The 22,809-nt window shown below is 45.4% G+C and overlaps 1 protein-coding gene and 1 long non-coding RNA gene across 4 annotated transcripts in view; one reads left to right on the top strand and one right to left on the bottom strand.

The window, feature by feature from the left end:
* The window catches only part of LOC123072249 (putative F-box/FBD/LRR-repeat protein At1g78760), a 171,198-nt gene extending 151,886 nt beyond the window's left edge, over positions 1-19,312 (bottom strand). For 2 of the 3 annotated variants that reach the window (XM_044495823.1, XM_044495817.1), the window contains exons 1-2: positions 18,144-19,312; positions 17,756-17,890 (exon numbers count right to left, since the gene is read on the bottom strand). In XM_044495823.1, the coding sequence (XP_044351758.1) occupies positions 17,756-17,890; positions 18,144-19,211 (1,203 nt within the window). In that variant the 5' untranslated portion in view covers positions 19,212-19,312. Of the gene's footprint in view, positions 1-16,931; positions 17,600-17,755; positions 17,891-18,143 lie in introns of those variants that run through there. The other variant, XM_044495822.1, reaches the window with a different exon arrangement.
* Positions 5,349-7,930, top strand: LOC123072252 (uncharacterized). Its single transcript, XR_006434966.1, has 2 exons — positions 5,349-5,925; positions 6,025-7,930. It is a non-coding gene; the product is annotated as an uncharacterized lncRNA (long non-coding RNA).
* Positions 19,313-22,809: the final 3,497 nt, after the last annotated feature.

Here is a 22,809-nt window from a genome sequence, read left to right on the forward strand (position 1 = left end):
AACGGGCTAGAGTTGGAATCGTTCGTTCATGGGCCGACCATAACGGGCCATTGTTAATAGGCCGTATTTGATGACGCTATGAAAACAGCCCAACGTATTAACGGACCACAAACGGGCTGACTGTAACCATGGGCTGAATTTGGCCCACAAGCAGAAAATGACAGTAACGGGCCGTAAGTAAACGAATGCTGGAAACGAGCCCAAGAATAAATGGGCTCTGAGAAGGCCGAAAGATAACATGGGCTGGAAGCGGCCCAACTAAAAACGGGCCTCTAATGGGTATAAAGTGATACACTATTCATTATGGGCCAGTTTCACCACGGGCCGTTAATGGGTATAAAGTGATACACTGTTCATTGCGGGCCAGTTTCACCACGGGTCGTTAATAGGCCAAGAGTTACATAGGGCCTCATATGGTCCTAAAGACGTCATGGGCCATACATGGGCCAGAAGTGAAAACGGGCTGGAATCATATTGGATGGCCCAGATGACGCTACTGGGCCTAATTCGGGTAGGGCATAACAGGCCTTGGGTTAGCGGGCTGTAAATGGGCTATATGCGAACAGGCCGTTAACAGGCTTTCCATGGGCCGGCCCGCCACCTTTTGACCAAGTCAAACGGGCCGGCATTTTCACAAGCACTACAAGAAATATGTCAACTAGTGACCTTCTGTCAGTGACCCTGGAAGAATTGGTCATAGATCTATGACCATTTCAGACCAATTGGTCAAAAGCTGTTCGGGGGGCTCCAAACCCTAAACCATTGCGACCATTTTGGTCAGAAAGATCGTAATTTCCTTACACGAAATGGTCACAAAGCAAACAGTGCAGGTCCGCTGCCTTATTTCTAGTTGTTAATGACCAATATAGATGGTCATAGCCTTGTAGATTGTGGTGGGTTGTGATGACTAGGCGCCATCTCATCAGTTCTGCCTATGTGTCATGTCCATGTGTCAATTTTTGCCCTAGGTTGTGAAGCAACCTATATTTCTGTTATTCCAAAAATTCCCAAAAAATTCTCATAAATTGTTTGGATCATATCTTCATCAAATATGTCAAAAACCTTCCTTGTCTAGTTCAAAAATAACTCAACAATATTCATTTTCCTATCCTGTTCAAAGCAGCACTTTGTGAAGGAAGTACCACTTTGGCATGTCCAAATGGTATCCATTTTCTACAGTGCTTTCCTATGCCCAAATAACCATCCTCCACCAAATGCCAGCTCAATCCATTCATTATTTTGAGCCCAGCTTCAACATTCGTATTTATGTCCAGTGTGGTACTTTGCAAAGCAAGTACCACCTAGGCTCCTCCTTTTGAGGTGAAAATTTGTGAAGACGGTCTTCTTAGTAACTGATCATCCTCAGCCAAAACTCACGCTCATTAGCCATGTGCATTTCCCGTACCGCAAATCAAACACTTGGCTGCTTATTCATGTTTGAGCATCGATCGGTCTCCTCGTAAGAATCTTATGTTGTGATTTGCTTCCTAGCACCTACCTGGGGAGTGCCCAACCCACTAGACATGCCTAGGCCGCCCAGAACATATGGCAACACCACGGTGACGCGGTGACCACGCGGAGGGCATGCGAGCTTATGCGCTCTAGAGTTGGGGCCCTCGGCCACCGTCCAAACCTCGATGTCTCGCCATCAAACCATGTATTTCTGATTAAATAGATACTTATTTACCTAGAAATGATTTTGGAAAAAATAAAGAGCAAACTATGAGGCAGCTGCAGTTCAAATTTGACCTGCTTCCAACTAAATCGACGAGAATTTGTCTTTTTCACCAGACGTGGATCAAAAATTTTGACACCCAACAATTTTGTCAATTGTGCATTAAACATGGCCTAGTATTTTATAAAATTTATTAGGTCCAATTTTGCAACAAATATATGGTAGGTCCTTCACAAAAAAACTCATTTCGGGCAGTCGGGAAATGGAAAATGAATTTTCCGTGCAAAGAAAATGAAAACTCCCTTAGGCAACATTGTTTGGAATTCCAAGATGCACCCATGTGCACAATATGAGATCATTTGAACAAACTATGCCATGAATGTGACCATAAGATTGATCATTTAGCTTGAAAGTCATGAATCTTCACACTTGATAGCTCATTTCTGAGAACACTTTTTTAAAATAATTATCGTATTACAAGTTTATTATTTTTCCTAGAAACTTGGTCACATATAATGACACAATGCGAAGGTTTCCCAATTTTTTGATTTTTTTTGAATTTTTTATGCCCGTTTCAAAATGCGGTCAAAACGGTGGGAATGACCGTTCCTAGCTAGTGGTTGAATCTTGGAATTTTTTTGGTGTTTCTATGATTAAATAGATACTTATGTACCTAGAAATGATTTTTGGAAAAAATAAAGAGCAAGCTATGAGGCAGCTGCAGTTCAAATTTGACCCGCTTCCAACTGAATCGGCAGGAATTTGTCTTTTTCACCAGAGGTGGATCAAAACTTTTGACAACCAACCATTTGGTCAATTGTGAATCAAATATGGCCTAGTATTTTATAAAAATGATTTGGTCCAATTTTGCAACAAATATATGGTAGGTCCTTCACAAAAAAAACTCATTTCAAGCACTCAGAAAATGGAAAATGAATTTTCCGTGCAAAGAAAATAAAAACTCCCTTAAGCAATATTGTTTGGAATTCCAAGATGCACCCTTGTGCACAATATGAGATCATTTGAACAAACTATGCCATGAACGTGGCCATAAGATTGATCATTTGGCTTGAACCCCTGAATCTTCATGCGTGATAGCTCATTTCTGAGAACACTTTTTTAAAATAATTGCCGTATTACAAGTTTATTATTTTTCCTGGAAACTTGGTCACATATAATGACACAATGCGAAGATTTTCCAATTTTTTTGAATTTTTTTGAATTTTTTATGCCCGTTTCAGAATGCGGTCAAAACGGCGGGCTTGACCGTTCCTAGCTAGTGGTTGAATCTTGGAATTTTTTTGGTGTTTCTATGATTAAATAGATACTTATGTACCTAGAAATGATTTTTGGAAAAAATAAAGAGCAAGCTATGAGGCAGCTGCAGTTCAAATTTGACCCGTTTCCAACTGAATCGGCATGAATTTGTCTTTTTCACCAGAGGTAGATCAAAACTTTTGACAACCAACCATTTGGTCAATTGTGAATCAAATATAGCCTGGTATTTTATAAAAATGATTTAGTCCAATTTTGCAAAAAATATATGGTAGGTCCTTCACAAAAAAACTCATTTCGGGCACTCAGAAAATGGAAAATGAATTTTCCGTGCAAAGAAAATAAAAACTCCCTTAAGCAATACTGTTTGGAATTCCAAGATGCACCATTGTGCACAATATGAGATCATTTGAACAAACTATGCCATGAACGTGGCCATAAGATTGATCATTTGGCTTGAAACCCCTGAATCTTCACGCGTGATAGCTCATTTCTGAGAACACTTTTTTAAAATAATTGTCGTATTACAAGTTTATTATTTTTCCTCGAAACTTGGTCACATATAATGACACAATGCGAAGGTTTTGCCAATTTTTTGATTTTTTTTTTGAATTTTTTATGCCCGTTTCAAAATGCGGTCAAAACGGCGGGCTTGACCGTTCCTAGCTAGTGGTTGAATCTTGGAATTTTTTGGTGTTTCTATGATTAAATAGATACTTATGTACCTAGAAATGATTTTTGGAAAAAATAAAGAGCAAGCTATGAGGCATCTGCAGTTCAAATTTGACCCGCTTCCAACTGATTCGGCAGGAATTTGTCTTTTTCACCAGAGGTGTATAAAAACTTTTGACAACCAACCATTTGCTCATTTGTGCATTAAATATGGCCTAATATTTTATAAAAATGATTTGGTCCCATTTTGCCACAAATATATGATAGGTCCTTCACAAAAAAACCTCATTTTGGGCTCTTAAAAAATGAAAAATGATTTTTTCGTTCAAAGAAAATGAAAACTTCCTTAGGCAACATTGTTTGACATTCCAATATGCACCTTTGTGCACGATATGAGATCATTTTAACAAACTATGTGATGAATGTGGCCATAAGATTGATCATTTGGCTTGAATGCCATTGATCTCCACACATGATAGCTCGTTTCTGAGAACACTTTTTTAAAAAAATTGTCGTATTAGAAGTTTATTATTTTTCCTGGTAACTTGGCCACATATAATGACACAATGCGAAGGTTCTGCAATTTTTTGATTTTTTTTTTGAATTTTTTATGCCCGTTTCAAAATACGGTCTAAACGATGGGAATGACCGTTCCTAGCTAATGGTTGAATCTTGGATTTTTTTTTTGGTGTTTCTTTGATTAAATAGATACTTATGTACCTAGAAATGATTTTTGGAAAAAAATAAAGAGCAAACTATGAGGCAGCTGTAGTTCAAATTTGACCCGCTTCCTGCTGAAACGGCGGAATTTTGTCTTTTTCACCAGAGGTGTATAAAAACTTTTGACAACCAACCATTTGGTCATTTGTGCATTAAATATGGCCTAATATATTATAAAAATGATCTGGTCCCATTTTGCAACAAATATATGGTAGATCATTTAAAAAAACTCAATTTAGGCACTCGAAAAATAGAAAAATGATTTTTTTGACCAATTTAGATGGTCATAACGTCATACTATATTCTGATTGGCCCGTGGACTCACACGCGGATCATGCATTGAACAACGTCGGATGTTCATGGATCCAACGGTGGTCCTCAGCCCTCCCACACCATCCCCGAAACCCTAGCTCTGCCCTGTGGTCATTTTGCATCGACCCCCCCCCCCCGCCGCCTCCTTTCTCTCCTCTTCCAGATCTGCCAAGCTCGTCTCGATCCCCTCCCCTCGCTCTCCTCAATCCAGATCGCCGTGCTCTGCTCCTCCCTCCCCCCCTCCGGCAAGATCCCCACGCTCTGCTCCTCCCTCCCTCTCTCCCCTCCGGCGGCCTCCCTCTCCTCGATCCAAATCAAACTGCAACCAATCCCCCACCCCACCCTTCCTCCCTCTCACTTGCGCAGGTGCAGGCGTAGGGCACCGGACCCACTCGCACCCCGCCGCCGAATACAAGGCGACGTTGTCCTCGTGCACGCTCGCGGTGGCCATGACGGCGCAGGCGCTCGCGCCGCCGCTGCTGGAGCCGCGGCAGCTCAGCCTGGCGGACCTCAGGGTCATTTCCGTGCTCGGCCGCGGCGCCAAGGGCGTCGTCTTCCATGCCGTGCCCGAGGGCGGGGGCGGCGCCGGCGACATCGCCATGGCGCTCAAGGCGGTCTCATGGGAGGCCGCGCGGCACAAGAAGAGCGGCGGCGGCGGGGGGGGGGGGGGGGGGGGTTGGGGGGGCGGCGGACACCGGAGGATCTGGTTCGATCGCGACGGGCTCCTTACCCTGCGCCACCCGCTGCTCCCCGCCCTCTGCGGCGTCCTCGCCACCGACGCCGTCGTCGGCTTCGCCATCGACGGCTGCGGCAGTGGCGACCTCAACTCCCTCCGACACGAGAAGATGTTCTCCGACTCCGTCATACGGTACACGCTCAACCAACGCCCTTACGCTACGCACTGCCATAGGACAAATTGGCAAGATTTGATCTGTAGAAGATCTGGAAAATCTTCCTGGTGAATTTGTCAATTACATGTGCCTCGTTGCTGTTTGATTCTACAAACTGCGTGACTCAAAAGTATGGTTTTCTTTGTAAATCATGCAGTTTATACCAAAATAATGTGCTACTCTCTTTTGACCAGATCTATCTACCCAACTTATTTGCTACGATTTGGAGGCCTGAATTTAACTATGTGTGTTTCATCTACAGAGCTGACGTAATGATTTGGGTTGGCAAATATGGATGCCTACTTCTTTTCAAAGTGATGAAGGAGGAATGCTATTACCAGATGAATCTTGAGATTCCAATGTAGTAGCAATTGTTACAAGGTGAGAAGATCTTTTAAGTTTGGTACAGGTCTACCCTCTTCCTCTCCATTCGGTGACCGTACTGACTTGCCATGATTTATGTCTGCTTCATTTACAAAGCTGGCTGTGAGGATGCTTTGGGTTGGCAAATACAAATGGTTTGCTCAAAGAGGATGGAGAGGAGTGCCAGGATATATATATGCATGCACATGTATCAGACAAGTCTTCAGTTTTTTCGTAAGTAAACAAATGAAGTATATGTTATTCTGCTATAGCAGCTAGATGAATAAGTAACGGTTTATATCACCAGTAGCACAAGGAGCGCATTTTCAGCGTTGAAGAATTGATTGTGTACTGAACTATTGATGATATGGATATTTATCTTATGTAGCATTCCTAATTAGCTACGGAGGTATTAGTAATGCCTAAGAAGTTTGATGGATATTTATCTTATGTACGCAATCCATGCTTTATTGTAACACATGGATATCTCACTTGGTATCTTGTGCTAGTGCTGCTCCCTGTGATAGAGTAGAATGATACTTCGTGGCATACATTCTCTGTCTCTATACAAGAACGATCCACATTTGGCTGATTGGTGCTTAACCAGATTGAATGTATCACCAAATAATCGTGTAATGAGTAGGTTTGCTAGGAGAAGTACCGTTACCATTTTATGGAGTCCCTCGGTTCATAGGCTGAGCAGCTCTGTTCCAATGTGTGCTTCCTTTTATGCTGAAGTGTATGTTTCCCCTTGCACGAACAGTAAGACCACGTAGAAGCGCAGACGGATCTGTTTTAGCAAAAGACACCGTCAAGTCAGTCCTCAAGTAGTCTTTTATGGCTACATAACTTTTACTCCATGTCTTGGTTCATATGCTACAAAAAACTGCGGCTCTGCGTTTAATTTATTTCTTATACATCTCTATAAATTAGTAATAGCAGTTTGGATTGCTCTGTCTTCACAGTGCTCGAATGGATTAGATTTACAACTCGATGGTGAACCATAGTTGCCATGTTTCCGGTCTAGTTGACATGTTTACAACTCAATGGTGAACCATAGTTGACATGTTCAGTATGTCATCTGCATTTCGATCTGAATATGTTGGCAAGAGTGTCTAAATTAATTTAGTATATATGCACGTTTCATCTTAGTCTCTCAGTATGGTTGGATGTGTGCTTCAGGGGCTATCTATGCTCGTTATTGGCTCTGAAGTTTTATGTCTATCCAGTGTGTAAGGAGCTCTAATTTCTCTTTCTAGCGCCTAAATTATGCCATGTGTACCAGGGGGGAGCTAGATGTATGATGTACGGCAACGGGAATGGGAGCTGGTGAGGAAAGGAACCTGCTGGGACAACCAAATCGAGTCCCTTCTCTACATGTTGGTTTTGCTCCCTTGCACAACAGTAAATGCCTCTGCAAACATGACACTATATATATGCATGTCATGGTCAGCAGTTAGCGTGTGGCAATGAAGTGAACCATCAGATTACATTTTGCCTTGTCTTGTTGATAATGCCATATGTCTTGCAATCAGATTTCATTTCTATTTGTTATGGTAATATAAAAAATATTCATGCTGTCAAAATTTTCATAGTGTTATAGAACATCTAGTAACAAGAATATGAAATTGTAAATAGCAAAAAATTCTTGTCTTGCGCGGTCTAAGTCTAAGGAAATAAAAATAATCACTTATACAATTTCATCTACATTGAATTTGTATATCAGAATACCTTTCATTTCTTTAGTTTGATTGTTTCCCTTGTATTCAATATGCTTCTAATGGCTGATCCTTCCATTTTTGATGTGGCATCTTTTTTTTCACAGGTGTTGTGTGTTCTGGAAGATGGAAGAGGAAGAAAATTAATTTTTGTTGAACTAAATTTTTTGTATTCTATTTTGTTGTATGTATGATTTGATAGTTTTGTATAGGAACATGTGATACTATTTTGTAGGGCTTTATGGCCTGTGATGTAAACATATTTAGTGATGAATTATGAAATTATTTGCAAAATTTATTGAAAAGGAGAATCATTTGTATGAATATGGGCCGCATATATGTGAATGGGCTGAAAAGTGTACTGGAACAACTCCATGATTGAATTATTATTTGACTGTATAAAAAGGTTGAATGTAAACCAGAAAATGGGCTGCACAAAATAGTACCTATATTCTTGAAAGGCCAAACGTGCATAGAAGTTGATGGGCTGAACAGTAGGGCCTGGCCCATGTAGCTGACAAAAATTAACAGAAATAAATATACTAAATGGGCTGAATTGTTGGGCTCGGCCCATTTAAACACCTAATCGGACCGGGCTGAATCTTGTTAGTGACCTTTTCAATAGGTCGCAATATTGCCACGTCGGATCTGCTGTGGCTTGGGCAGACAGCTAGTGACCAAAACAAAAGGTCATGGGTTCAACGACCTTCTGTTTTGGTCGTAAACGTCCACGCCCTTCTCACATAGAAGGTCGCTATAGTCAGTTTACGACCGCTAGCTTTTGACCTTCTATTTTTGGTCACAAAAAGGTCACAAATGAAAAACCATGACCTTTCAGTGACCAATAGTGGTGGTCACAAGTTGACATATTTCTTGTAGTGAAGAATGGGCCTCTGTTGGGCCGTGCCACATGTCGATGTATCATAGGCGCCTTCGGTCCAATGAGCGGATGACATCTGTCCCAACGGTGAGCCGACACGTGTTTCCTCCAACTAATGATGATTTTACACGTCAAAAATCCCCATTAGTTGGGGCTGTTAACGGGTTATCGGATCCAAAACCCGACCCGATAGCTTAACGGCGTTCCGTTACGGTGGATGCCATGTGTCAGTCACCCTTGACGAAAGCACTTCTGTGACGCGTGATTTATCGTCATGGAAGTGGACACCTCCGTGATGATAATTTTGGTAATGTCATGGAACACTTCTACGATAGCACATGTATGACTATCTTGATTCTGTCATAAAATCGTCATGGATGTACATGCATGACAAAAAACGCGACCTACTGTGACAAACATGTATCATCACGGAAGTGTATTTTTTTGTAGTGTGGGACGTCCATCTTGATTCGCGGCAAAGTCTTCCGAGTCTTGGGAGGGGCAACTTTGAGCTGCTTGGCAGTCTTCTCTGTCGGTTCCGGAGTCGATGTCCGAGTGCGCTTCTGAGCGTGAGTACTCGGAGCCACGTTCTTCCCGCGCCCGCCCGCCGGGTCGTGATGCTGCTTGGATCGGTGCTCGGAACGCGGCGGCGAGTCGGCCTCTTCCTCGTTGTCCGACTCCTCGCTCTCCTCCTCATCCTCTCCGTCTGAAGACTCCCATTCACCGCTCTCGTCTGCACTGGCCTCCTCCTCCTGGCCCTGTTCCAGGGCTTGTTCACCGTTGGGCATTGAGTACATTTCAGTGCATACCTACAAGATGAGAAGTCAAGCAAAAATCAGTCGACATCGAATGCAGTCGGAACTTATGCGCCAAGCAGTCAGAACAAAAAGGCATACCTTGTCAGGTGGATTGTTGTCTCTGAAAGGAATAACTCGCCTGGATCCCCTGGGTTGTCCTGGTTGCCTGTGATGCTCCTCAACCACATGGCCACAGTCTCGGATGACACTTCCTCTGGATGGACCCAACCAGTGTCTTCAGGTCCAGAGTACAACCACATGGGATGATCACGAGCCTGGAGAGGCTGGATACGTCGACTGAGGAACACTTCCAGCAAATCCAGGCCGGTAACATCCTCATTGATAAGCTGAACCACTTTCTCTACTAGCATCTTCGTCTCCACGTTCTCGGTTGCGGTCACTTTGAGTGGAGAAGGAGTTTGGACATGGTCGAATGTGAAGTGAGGGAGGCATGTCGACTAACCTAGAGCTGCCTGGTCCTGACAATAGGACTAGGTCGACTGCCAGCCTCTAACTGATTCAGGGAGAGTCATCGCGGGGAAAGAGCTCCTATGCCTCTTCTGGATGCCTAAACCCCCACACATCTGGATAACATTGGTCTTTGAGTCACTCGACTTCGCCTTCTTGACCGACTGGGATCAGATGGTGAAGATGTGTTTGAAAAGACCCCAGTGCGGTCGACACTCCAAGAAATTTTCACACATCGACACAAAGGCGGCCACATAAGTGACGGTGTTAGGAGAAAAATGGTGGAGTTGAGCACCGAAAAAGTTCAAGAACCCCCGGAAGAAAGGATGTGGAGGAAGCGAAAAACCGCGGTCGACGTGGGTGGCGAGCAGAACGCACTCACCCGGTCGAGGCTGGGGATTCATCTCCCCCTCCGGCAGCCTTGCCGCTCCCTTGGCGATTAGCCCAGACTCCGCCTGCTCGTCCAGATCCTCCTGCCGAATCGAATACCGGATCCAATCGCCTTGGATCCAGCCCGGCGGCAGCCCCACGCGCGACGACGACCCGTGTTGCTGCTTCTTGCCCTTCGCCACCCCCTTCGTCTTCTTTGCGCATTCTAGCGCCACCGTCTTGCCCTTCACCATGGCGACAGAGTGGCGGCGGCGGAACAGAAGAGCAGGGTGCGACGGAGAAGCGGAGGAGGAAGAAGGGGGAAAGGGTGTGCACAGTGCAGACGCCTCGGTCCCGTCACCTTATAAAGGGCCTCTTCCGAGTGACTAATGCGTGGGACCAGGCAATCCTGTCAAATCCCGCAACAGTCGCACACAGCGTACGTGGCGAAAAAGGCGACACGGAAATCGAGGCATCACTATTTATTTGCTCCACCCGCTTCGGCACTCCCCATCCCGCGCGCTTCCCTGAAATTTCGTATCCCGTGAAATCTGGGATACACTACAGACGATCGCGCCCAAGATCCCGCGCTCTAACACAGCACTCAACGCATGAGGTCACCAGTTCAGTTGACAGCTCACTGAATGGATCAAGGCGATTGAGTCGACACCGAAGTACCGACGCGGGCGTTCAGTCTTGCAGAAAACACTCGTGAAGACACGAAGCTCGGAGTAGATTCAACTTCAACCTACTTTTCACTCGTACCTTAATCCATTCGGGCGCTACTGATGAGGATACCGACTTGGGGTAGGGTCATAGGCCTGACCTATACGCCCTACCCAAGGTCACTACCCTGGAAGATAAAAGGACCAAGAGACAACAGGAGAGCGCCAGTCAAACACGTTGAGCGCAATCCACTCGATGGCCACATCACTCGGAGGTCCTCCTCGCTACCGTCACTCGACCATATGGAGAGTCACTTGACCATATCGAAGACCAAGAGTCGAAAGGACCCGCAACGGTCAGACGTTCATCCCTTAGTCTTTATAAGCATTAACAACACTAAAGGCTGGCGTTACCAGTAATGCCCCTTACTTTATGTACATTAAGCCCCTTGTAATGGAGGTGGGCGGGGATCCTGACGCACTCTATATAAGCCATCCCCCTCCTCTGCGAAAAAGGGTTCGCACACCTGTAATATCACACACATAATCCAATCGACCACCTCCGGGCACCGAGACGTAGGGCTGTTACTTCCTCTGTGAAGGGCCTGGACTCATAAATCTCGTGTGTACACCTTCACCATAGCTGAGATCTTGCCTCTCCATACCTACCCCCCTTTCTACTGTCAGTCTTAGGACCACGACAACCACTTGACCACTGTGTTGGGTTGTGCGGCAAGCTTCTTGCTGTTGTGTCTTCAAAGAAAAGTGCGGATCCAAATAAGCAAGAGGGTGTGAACGTTTTACTTTCCAGACTGCTCAACGAAGTTTTGGTACTGGCACCTGATTTGAGTCGGAGGATAGAACAATTACCTCTGCATCACCAACGTGGCTAGCCTCCGCATCATCCTGATAACAATCATTGTCAATGAGGTGTATGAAAAAATAACCAAGAGAGTCAAGTTCTACCTCTGATTCCGGGTCATCGAGCTCTTCATCATTGGGAAAATCAGAGGGTTCGGTAGTTCTTTTCTTTGCGGGCTTCTTTGTAACCCTAGTTTTGATGCGAGGTGCTCTCACCGGTTTATCCTGTGTTTCCTCTTCTAGAACGGATCATCACCCTGCACAAATGGACAACAAGATATAAGGGAATGATTAATAAGGGATGGATTAAGGCAAAAATAAGACAATTCTTACAGCTGGCGGTTTGTTGGACGCATCGAAGGGGCTAAGCCCTACTCTGCTACATGCAGCCACCGGTTCATCAAGCATTTTCTTGACAGCTTCGGTGACTTCATCGTCTGTGAGCTGGATGTCAATATGATGTTGAGGGTCTTTTAGATCCCCTGTATATTCACACATTAAACCGGGGCGCCGGCTTAAAGGCAAGACGCTCCAAGAAACCCAGCATCGAATGAAATCAATGCATGTCAGATCATTAGCCACAGAAGCTCTGAGTTTTGCTAGCTGAGGGGCATATTTTGATCGTTCCATGCCAGTTAGTCGCCGAGGAACCGGGTGAGTTTTGGTAAGCCGGTATGCACGATAACCCGGCAAAGGATTTTCATCGTCTGGAGCTGTATTGCGGCAGTAAAACCAAGTCTGATTCCAGTCCTTGGGATGGCTATGATGTTTGGCGTGAGGGAAGTCAACATCCTTTCTCTTATGGATTCAAACGCCCCCGAGTTTAGTGTTGGGCCCATCCGTAAATTCAGTACAGCGGTTTCAGTAAAAGAAGTCCCGGCATAGTTCCACAGAGGGTTCCTCTTGAAGATAGACTTCGCAAAATACATGAAAATTGCATATATTGGACACGGAGTTCGGTCCAATATCTTGAGGGTGGGTCTAGAAGCTTGCAAGCACATCGCGAAAGAATTTTGATCCGGGCGGGCTAAACCCTCGATTCAGATGATCAGTAAATACAATCACTTCTCCATTCTGGGGCTCAGGAGGATTTTTTGAACCGGGGACTCTCCGGTGGATGGTTTCTTGGCTCCCTAAAGCACCAGTCAAAACATACCCAGTCAATTGTTCCTCGATAACCCGGGAAGGGACCCAATTGCAAGCATAGAACGTTTTGGCCATTTCAATGGAAAGCTGAAAAGAGGATCGATGCCGGTTTAAAGATTTATGACTAATACAGATAAACCGGCCTAAGGACAGAAGGAAGAAGAAATTGAAGCATATATGCATAATAAACCGGATTGTTTAACATTGAGGTTGAGTTGGCGGTTTAAGAGAGGGCTAATGGTACCTGGCAGGTTATCATCTTCTAAATGTTAAACCGCCTACAATGGTGCGGAAGCTACAGATCTGAGAAATTCCTAAGTATTACACAAACAGGTTTCACAAGTTGATGTTATGATTTTGGATCTACCACAGTTCGAAAAAGGAGAAAAATTCCAAAGCCCTAAGTGGTGACAGCGGAACAATCAAAAACCAGATGGGATCTGTCTTCTGAAGAAGAGATGCTATGATGAGGAAAAAATGGACTATAGCTACGACCACACAAGAGGAATATCAAGATTTATCAAGTTCTTATGTGGCTGCAAGGTGCAGCAATGAACATTGACAAACACTGAAGAACACCGAAGAACAACGAAACCCTAACGGTAGATTTGAGGTGAAGAAGAAGAAAACTTACAGAGGTTGAAGGAGTAGCGGAGAGGCGCCGCGTTTCTCTGGTCAGATCAGGTTGATGCAGCGGCCATTGTTGGTGTAGAGGCGAAGGTCGACGATGGCGGCTGTGCTTGAGCGCTGAGGTGACGCGAGGAAGACGACAAGGCGAAAGGGCATGAAGGGGAAAAGAAAGAATGACCCTTGGTTCTATTTATAAGGCGAAGGGATAAGTGACAGGTGCGGGAATCGAGGAACCCAAAAAATGCATATGTGACACGGTTGTCGCCTTGGTTTTTGGAGGTTCATTAATAAAAGGGAGGTATTTACAGGTTTTTAATAAGCAGGTGACGTCATGGCGATTTACTACAATCTTGAAAGATGACGTCACGACGGTTTACCAAGTTCATATGGAGATGATGTCATGGCGGTTTACAAGGTTCATACGAAGATGCTCAAGGGGTTTTTCTAAGTATTGAAGATTGACATGAACAGGTTCAAATCAACCTGGGGCCTAATGTTGGGGATATAACTACTGAGTATAAACCGCCCAGGAGGGGTCGGGTTATGCTCACAAGTAATCATCCATATTGAAGCCCATGAAGACAATGAGTATGGCGCTTTACTACGGGGACTTAGAGGCCCAAAGCCCAAGGGCGGATTAGGGCCCATAGACATAAACCGCCATGAGATATGTAACTTGTGTTGTAAGATAGGGAAAGGTAGAAACCGAGCCGGACACATGTATGAGCCGGCCTGGGGATTCTGTAAACCGCCGGGCGTCAACCTGTGTATATAAAGGGACGACCCGGCGGCGGTTCAGGGACAAGAAACAACAAGTCGAGAGACAGGCAAAGCGGATTCGCTCCCTGATCATCGAGACCCCATCAATTCCACCACAACTGGATCGTAGGCTTTTACCTTCACCGCAAGGGGCCGAACCAGTATAAACTCCCCATGTCATTTGTCCAGTTTAACCCCTTTAAGCTAATCTCGTTGTGATGGCTCCACAACTAAGTCCTCTCACTAGGACATCTGACGTGTTAATTCCACGACGGTACCCATAATAGACAAATCATGTTCTGGCAAAAGAAGTAAATATTTAGAACCGCCTCACCAACACAATCTACTGTACTGGATTTATTAATAATGTCATCCATTCACAGCCTTCTCCAAACCTCGCTATCTTTATTGTAGAGGAAAAACAAATGATTTGCATCTTCTGAGCCAGAAGAGCGAGTAGGTGGTGAGACTTTCATATGACTATTGGCAATATGAAACTACTAATCATGCTAGGATAGATGTAAAGGAAATATTAGGCGACAAGAATAGGCAATGCAAAGGAATAGGTAAAACTAGCTAAGAGGAGAACCACAACTTAATCGATACTCTAATGCAAGAATAAGGGGGAACGCTGGCAATGGGATGTACAAGAATGTTTGAGGTTTTGCGTGCTTGATGGACCAGTAGCCATGTACTAATCAGTCCTTGCTAGTTGCCCACACCTCCGAACCCTAACTAAGATGAAACAGAAATATTGTACAAGGCAAACGATGCATTTTACTACTATGACAAAGATATGAGCATGATCATGGTATGCAATGCATTTCATGTCAAAAGTGATGTTTCAAATGGCTTAGTGCATATTAGCAACAAGTTAAGTGAAGTTTGAATTCAACTAAAATGCAATTCTAATAGCAATCCACATTAAAAGACTAGGGTTGAATTGCGTTTTGCTAAACACATAATTTTAATTGTCATTAACATGTACAAACATGACATATGGTGATGATGGAATTAAACTAAGGCTAATATACGCATTTTAAATGGAGGTAAATAATTTATATAAAGCAGTTCTATAAAACTTCATACTTAAAAGAAAGCTTTAATTCTTGTTCGAACCTAGATAGAAATTTAATGGTTGTTATCTTCATCAAAATGGCATATTTGGAATCTACGCATTTTCCTGGTAAATTGTGATGTATTATACGTACTTTTTTTGCTTATTTATAAATTAGTTATGCATTTTTAAGTTCAATTATTTTATGGAATTGAATATAATCATTTTTAATTATATAAAAACTCAAAGAACATTTTATTACCCAGGTTCGTGCTAACCGCAAAGGCTAACTGGTAGGGTCATGCCCAGCCAATACTTGACTGGATAGGGTGTGGGGGTTGGCCCCAACTGCTATTGGCTAACCTAATTAATTAACCTTAGTAATTAAATGAGGCCCAGTATTCATTGACCCATTTAGCCCAAACTACACATCGACCGAACACCTCACCCAACAAACTCGTCGGTGCTGCGATTTGGAGCAATCATAAACGAGATAAATCTTAAAGCTACCGAGTTTCAGTGTATTTTTAATTTCGAGAGTCGTGCTGTGAATTATGAAGCACATAGTCTAGCAAATTTTTTTCTTTCTAGAGGTCCTGGTTGTCATGTTTGGTTTGGTCTATCCCATGACCAAAGACGCGTCCCACACCATGTGGAATATGATGAATAAAGTGGTTTTTTACCCCTCAAAAAAAACTCGTCGGTGGTTAAAAGATGGCGACCATGCCACGTGGCAGTAGCACACGAAGACAATCGCCCGAGCATCCTTTTGGCGCGGGGCTTCAGCCTAGGAGCCTGGGGGGAGTGTTGCGTCGGCTGGAGGTGGTAGGAGCAAGCGGGGATGAAGCATCGTCGGAAACAAGATCCTAGTGGCGATTGTAGGCGGCACTTAGCGGGAGGTGGCTACGGGGTCAAAAGTGAGGAATAAGAGAGGTTAGGCGACACCTTCGGAGCTCTAGGAGCACGTCGGTGCCTCGACTTGGCTTGAGGTGGACTACCATGCGACAGACGAAGCATCGGCGATGGCATGGCCACGGTTCATGGTGTGGCTATCTAGACCATATCTGCTTGGAAGGTGTATCAATTCTAGTTTGAAGTACATTCACAGCAAAGAGTTGTATCACGCTCTTGCGTAAACCATTTTGATTCTACCATGAAGCTGTTACAGCAAACCACTTGCAACAATTGTTTGACAAGGAAAAAAAAGCATTTGCAAGAAGCACCTCCTGCCCCCTCTGATACTCTCTGCCAGCACAGCTTAGGCCGAGCTCATCTTTCACTATGCATAGCTAAACAGCCTAACAAACAAACGGAGCGCGATAACGTCCTCCAGGGCACTCCTAACTCACCGCCGCGCTGCAAGCCTGCGCAACAACGCATTCCCCCAACGGCTGATGCAAACCAAGGTAATTCATGCTAACTGCAACAATTTCACAGCACAAGTGAAAGTTGCAGTTGGACAAACCAGAAAGGCCATATATACTACTGCCTCTGTTCTGAGCTAAAACCACGACACTTCTTTTAAAACGGAGGGAGTACTAGAGTACTAGAAATCCTGCACACATTTGACTGCAAGGGACACAAAATGACTGCAAGGTAAAATGAAAATTTGTTGGTAAGAACATTTTATCCAATTCAATCAGTTACTCCCACCAGCAATCCAGCCTTTGCTCATAAAAAAACTCAGCAATCCAGCCACATAAGACTTCTTGGCACCAACAACCTCATCATGTAACACCACATACAGAAAGAATGCCAATAGAAATGCAGGTTTTTCAGTTGAAGAACCCAGAAAGCAACCACATCCAGAAAGCATAGCACAGCTTGCCAAGAGAAATGCAGTTTTTTTAGTTGCCGCCAGGTCCGACAAAACCAAGTCTAGCTAGGTAACAACTAGGCTGCAAGCAAAGGTGATATTAACTAACTTACAGAGATCCTTCTGCTTTCTAGTAGTGCCCGAGGAGGTCAAAAGGGTCAGCAAACCCAAAGTCAGAAGCTATCTTGTTGCTGTAAACAGGACCTCCAGGGTTAGTGCGCCGGCTCTTGAAGAGCTGTACTTTGCAAGCCTGGTTGTTCCATTTCACGCTCGCCAGAGGCTTCAGCTTGGCCCTCACATTATCATTGCCAGAGGAGAAACATTCGTTGGCCACCAAAAGCACCATCTGCTCCAGCACCCGACCATTCTCCGCGATGAACTTGAGGAAAGCAACCTCGCTTCTCGACCCATGGAACTCGTAGAAGAACACCTTCTTCATGCTCTGCACCACGCATTTGATGGGACCGCCCTCCTGCCAGAACTTGGGACTGACCTTGCCAGTGGACTCTTCAGATATGCTAGGGGACTGCAGATGAAATGGTAGCATACATAGTTCAGGTATCTTATCTATAAGCAGGCCAACAGTCATATGATTAATCTGATTCATAGTTCAGACCATGCTAGTATAACATAGTATTGCAAAACTGCCAATGCAATAAGTAGTAAAGTTAACCAATTTTACATAGACATGGAGCGTCTCCAGGTTGGGGAAACATCGGAGAAAGCCGGGCACTTTCTTGACAGCATTGCGGTCACCGAACTGCACCTCCATGGCCAAAATCTTGACACTAGGGACAATCTTCTCCTTGCTACCAGCCTGCAATGCATCAAGGACAGAGAAACCAAGTCATACTCTATCATATATCGGCATTACTAATGGACACAGCACAGCCAATTAAATTAGCCCAAGGACATATAATTAATATATATATATATATATATATATATATATATATATATATACTACAGATACAGAGACACCCAGGGACAGAGAAACTAAATCAGATCATATATTGACATAGCAGGTATACACATGCAAATTAAATTAGCATTACAAGCGAGCTGCATACCACGACGACGGTGTTGTTAATCCCCAACTCTTGCTGTCCTGGCTGAATGTATCCCAGCACACGGAGGTTAGGTGCACGGCCAATCTTGATCATGGAAGAGCCGTTGTCGTTGTTCCTCTTCCTGAAGGACTTGAGCTTGCCAGGGGGGACAATTTCCCAAAAGAAGAGCCTCTCCAGGCTAGGGGCATCCACCACGTCGATGTACTCCAATAAGGCATGGCCAAGCTGAACGCAGCGCAGTCTCTGGCTGACCAGGCGGAGGCGCACTCCGGTCTGGCTTCCCATGAGGACGAGGAACTCCAGGACGGGGCATCTTTCCAGCATGAATGCTAGATCACGGTCCTCCATGACAGTCATGCAGAGGCCGAGCTCCTTGAGGTTGGGGAATCTGGCGCCGCAAGGTACGGCGGCGGTGTCCGGGAGCCTCCAGAGGCCAAGATAGAGGCGGGTGAGGGAGGCGCAGCCGAAGAGCGTGGCGGGGAGGCGCAGGTCAATCGGCCAAGGGCGGTTCACAAAGACGAGCTCTTGGACCCCCTTGGCGACGAGGATGTCGAGCCAGCGCGATATCTCGCCCCGGTGCTCCTCCATGGTGGTGCGGGTGAGGTGGACGCAGCGGAAGGGCCCCGGATGCGCCGCGAGGATGCGGGACACCGCGGCGGTGACGGCACGGGGAGAGGGAACGCCGATGGGGAGCTGCCCGGCCGCGCCGCCGTCCGGAAGCAGATGGCCGTCGACGAGAGAGAGGGGCGCCGAGCGCCAAAGGGGGCGCCAGCGCGAGGCGAGGGCGGAGGTGCGCGCGGCGTCCTTGGCGGGGAGGCGGGAGAGGATTTCGGCGAGGAGCGCATCGGGGAGGCGGCTGATGCGGTCCAAGCCTCCCGGGGCCCACGGCACGCCGGAGAGCGAGCGGGTGGCGGCGGGGGAGACCGGCGGGTGCGGGAGGTAGTCGTACAGGAAGTAGAGCAGATAGTTTGAGCCAAGGTCGAGCGTCGCAGGGTCCCGGCCGTCGCGCTCCATGCCGGCGAGCATATCGCTCATGGGGGTGCCGATGATAAATTGCGGTTCGCCCATGGCCGCCGGTGGAGTGGGGAGGAGGGTGACGGCGGCGAGGGTTTCGGTTTGGGGAGAAACGAGGAATGGTGGAGGAGTGAGTGAGTGGTGTGGTGGGCAGGGCATGTCGCTAGCTAGGTGTTGGGCCAGACGTTGGAATCAGGCCCAGGAAACAGCTTCGGCTAAAGAAAATTCAAATACTCAACAGTAACTGCTTTTTGGAGTGGAAATACAAAAGAGAAAAATTTACTGTACGCCATTAAACTTGAGCCGGTTGACAGTTTGGTACCACTACTTTAAAATACCCTAATTACGGTCCATGTACTTGCGCACAGGGTTCACTTTGGTCCATATATACGTTTTCGTGTACGTATTTGCTGACTTGGCCGAGTCAGCGGCCGCCAGCTCGCTTTGACCGCCCCCTGGTTGAGCCGTGGGTGAATACTAGTCCATGGGGGGGGGTTGCAAAAATGGCATGACCTGGTCGCACTTGGTCGGACCGACCGCGGACCTGGTCGGCCGCTCGCTTATCCCCTCGCTCTCCTCTTCCTCTCGTCCCAACCCTAGCCCAACTCCCATCCCCGCCGCTGCAGCCATTGTCGACGTCGACGCCCTCTGCCACAGCAGCCATTGCCAACGCCCTCCTTCACTGCCTCCGTCCCTGTCGTCATGTCGTCTTCCAGCTCCGTTCGCACTGCATTGCGTGGCCGCTCTGTTGTTGTACCATTGATCGGGTGCCCGGATTGCGGTGAGCAGGTGAGGTTCTACCGGTCTAGCACTGATGAGCATGATGGATGGATCTTCTACAAGTGCGTCAACCATACTATAAGTGTCAGTTCCTAGCTTGAGCCTAATTCATGTCGTGTCAATTCTTAGCAGCAGTAGTATTGAAGTAGAGCACTGATTAAATTAGGCACATTAGTTGGTTAACTAGTCATTGCTGTAATTAATACAGTAGTTTAGACTGACCTTGGTTGCAAAATTACTGACAGAACTAGTTGGTTAACTAGTTTGCCATTGATTCATGCACTCGGAACTTTACTGTCACTTTGTAGGTGAATAAAGATGTAAATTTTTTCTCAGGTCACTTGTGATTTCTGGCGCTGGGAGCTTGAATATGTGGAGCGTCTGGTTGAAACAAGGTGTCTGGTTGGTGATGCTGCTGTAGATGCAATTGGTGCAGCTGAGGACATGAGGGAAGAGCTTGAGAGGCAGAGGACTGAATCAATGGCAGGCAGAAGCACAACTGGAAGGGGCATGGCTGGAAGAGGCACTATAGGCAGAGCTAATTATGCCAGCTCCAGTGAGAATAAGTATGCTACCAAGCAGCAAATTGCTATGCTGTTAGGATTAGGCAGAGAGATTTTGCTTTTGCTAAAGCTGCTGATGGCTTTTGTTATAGTGCTTTCTGTGATGTGTTTCACCTTAATTATGAAGAAGTGAAGTGTTGTTAAATGAGTAGGTGTAGGTGTACTAAGAGATCTCTTGTTCTAAATTGAGCATACTAAATGGTAGTGTAGAGTTCTCTTGTTTGCTCAGTATGAAGTCTTGGTTGGATTGCTTGTTGTAATGGATAATATGTCAGTAATATGAAGACTTGTCCTAATGTTTGAACTGTATTGCAATTACCTACAGAAATATGACAGATGTAATATATCAGTAATATGAAGTCTGCTTGACCTAATTGCTTTGAAATGACTGACAGATGTATTTGATGTCAGAAGTGTAGTTAAACTAATTTTGACAGAAGTGCACCTAATTCTGTCAGAATTGTACTTAACCTCATTGCTTTCAAATTATTGACAGAATTAGGCAGTCAGAATTACTGACAGAAGTGTACCTAATGCTGTCAGAACTGTACTTAATCTGGCAGAGCTAATTAGGCACTGTAGGCAGAGCTAATTATGCCAGCTCCACCAACTGTAACTCATGTCAGCACATGTCCCCTTTCTCAACACAACTGAACTACTTGCACCTGCTGCAAACACCCACCCAGCAACTTGCACTCTACATGTAGCTTTGGTCCACCACCAGTCCACCACCACCACCACCACCAGATCTCCTTCTTCCTCATCTTTCATCTTCAATTTCGTGCACCACCAAATCCCTTCTCTCCTCTGTCCAATAGCACCAACAGATCCCCTTCCCATCTTCATCCAGCAGTAACCATGGTGTACTGGGATGATCTTCCCAGTTCCTTTGAAGATGACTCTGTGAACAGCAAGGTTAGTGTGCTCCCAACCCAGTCTAGGGTTTCTTAGCTAGGGTTTCTCTGTCAATTGATTCGAAATGTCTCTCTTTTGTCTAGCCACCTGCTACAATTTCCAAATGTCTCTCTTTTGTTTAGCCACCTCCGGAGTGGCTTGGCTACAGATCTGCCTTGCTTTAGATGTGGCAATGGATCTTTGTGTGAGAAGCATGTGGCATTTGAACCTGTTGATAGTGGCAGAAGGTTTCTAGCTTGTGCACAGAAGGTTAGTAATTTTTTTTTGCATTTGGCATTGTTAAACAGGAAGTCATTTGAAGTATGTTTTAAGTTTCATCATCATGCACAGAACTGAATACTGGTAGTTAACTGAATTTTTTGTTTGGTCTAAATTGTTAGGAGGTACCTAAATGCAGATATGTTGAGTGGGTTGACCCTGAGTGGCCCGATGCTCTGAAGATGAGCCTAAGTAGTATATGGACCATGTATGAAGAGGAGAAAAAACAGAGGCTCAGACAGAATGTTGTGAGTGCTGAAGAAAACTTGAAGGTTCTTGAAGAGAAGAAGAAGATGGAGAATGAGTTGAGGCATTTCAAGCTTGATTTTGCTAAGATGGTGGCTAAGAAGGAGTAGGCAATGAGCCAATTAGGCAGCACACAACTTGCTCTGACTGATCTAAAGGAAGAACTTGAGAAGAGAAGATGACAGACAAGTCAGTAACCAACATTCATCAGGTCTTCAGGGTTAAAGCAGAGAAAGAGAGGGACCAAGCAGTGAAGGAGAGGGACCAAGTGATTCAAGAGAGGGATGATTTGAAATATGAGAAAAGGAAGCTTGAGTACATGATTGGTGACCTATTCAAACACAAAGAGGCCACCAAGGAGAAGATAAGGAAGCTAAAGGGCATGCTGAATGGATTTGATTGAATTTGTGTCATTGTAAAAAAATGAATTTGTATCTTTCCTAGAATGTGTACTTTCTGTCAAATGAACATGAACCTCCTCCGGGATTTGTCTCATTTGTACTTTCTGCTAAATATTAACTAAATTGGGTTCAGGTAACTAAATTGTGTTTCTTCTTTTGGAAAGATTTGCTGCTTTCTATGACTGAATTTGTATGCCTGAATTTGTATTGTCGTCCTGAATTCGTACGTGCAATTGATCCCACCAGGAACTCTTTACCGGAGCTAAATTTGACAGATCGAGCACCGGAGCTGCTGGCGATAGCGACGTACCATACAGGGGCAGCAAGGCATCATCATGATGATGTGTATGAGCAAGAGGGACGTCGCACAGGCCCCTCCCGAACGGCGCAAACGGCGGTGGCTCAGCATCCGACGATGTGCTCATCAAGCCATCGTCGACGCCGACGAGCTCGAAGGACCTCGGCAGCGACGACGAGAGGGTGCGGGAG

This window comes from Triticum aestivum, chromosome 3B, assembly GCF_018294505.1.
Source record: "Triticum aestivum cultivar Chinese Spring chromosome 3B, IWGSC CS RefSeq v2.1, whole genome shotgun sequence".
In the NCBI taxonomy this organism is placed as follows: domain Eukaryota; kingdom Viridiplantae; phylum Streptophyta; class Magnoliopsida; order Poales; family Poaceae; genus Triticum; species Triticum aestivum.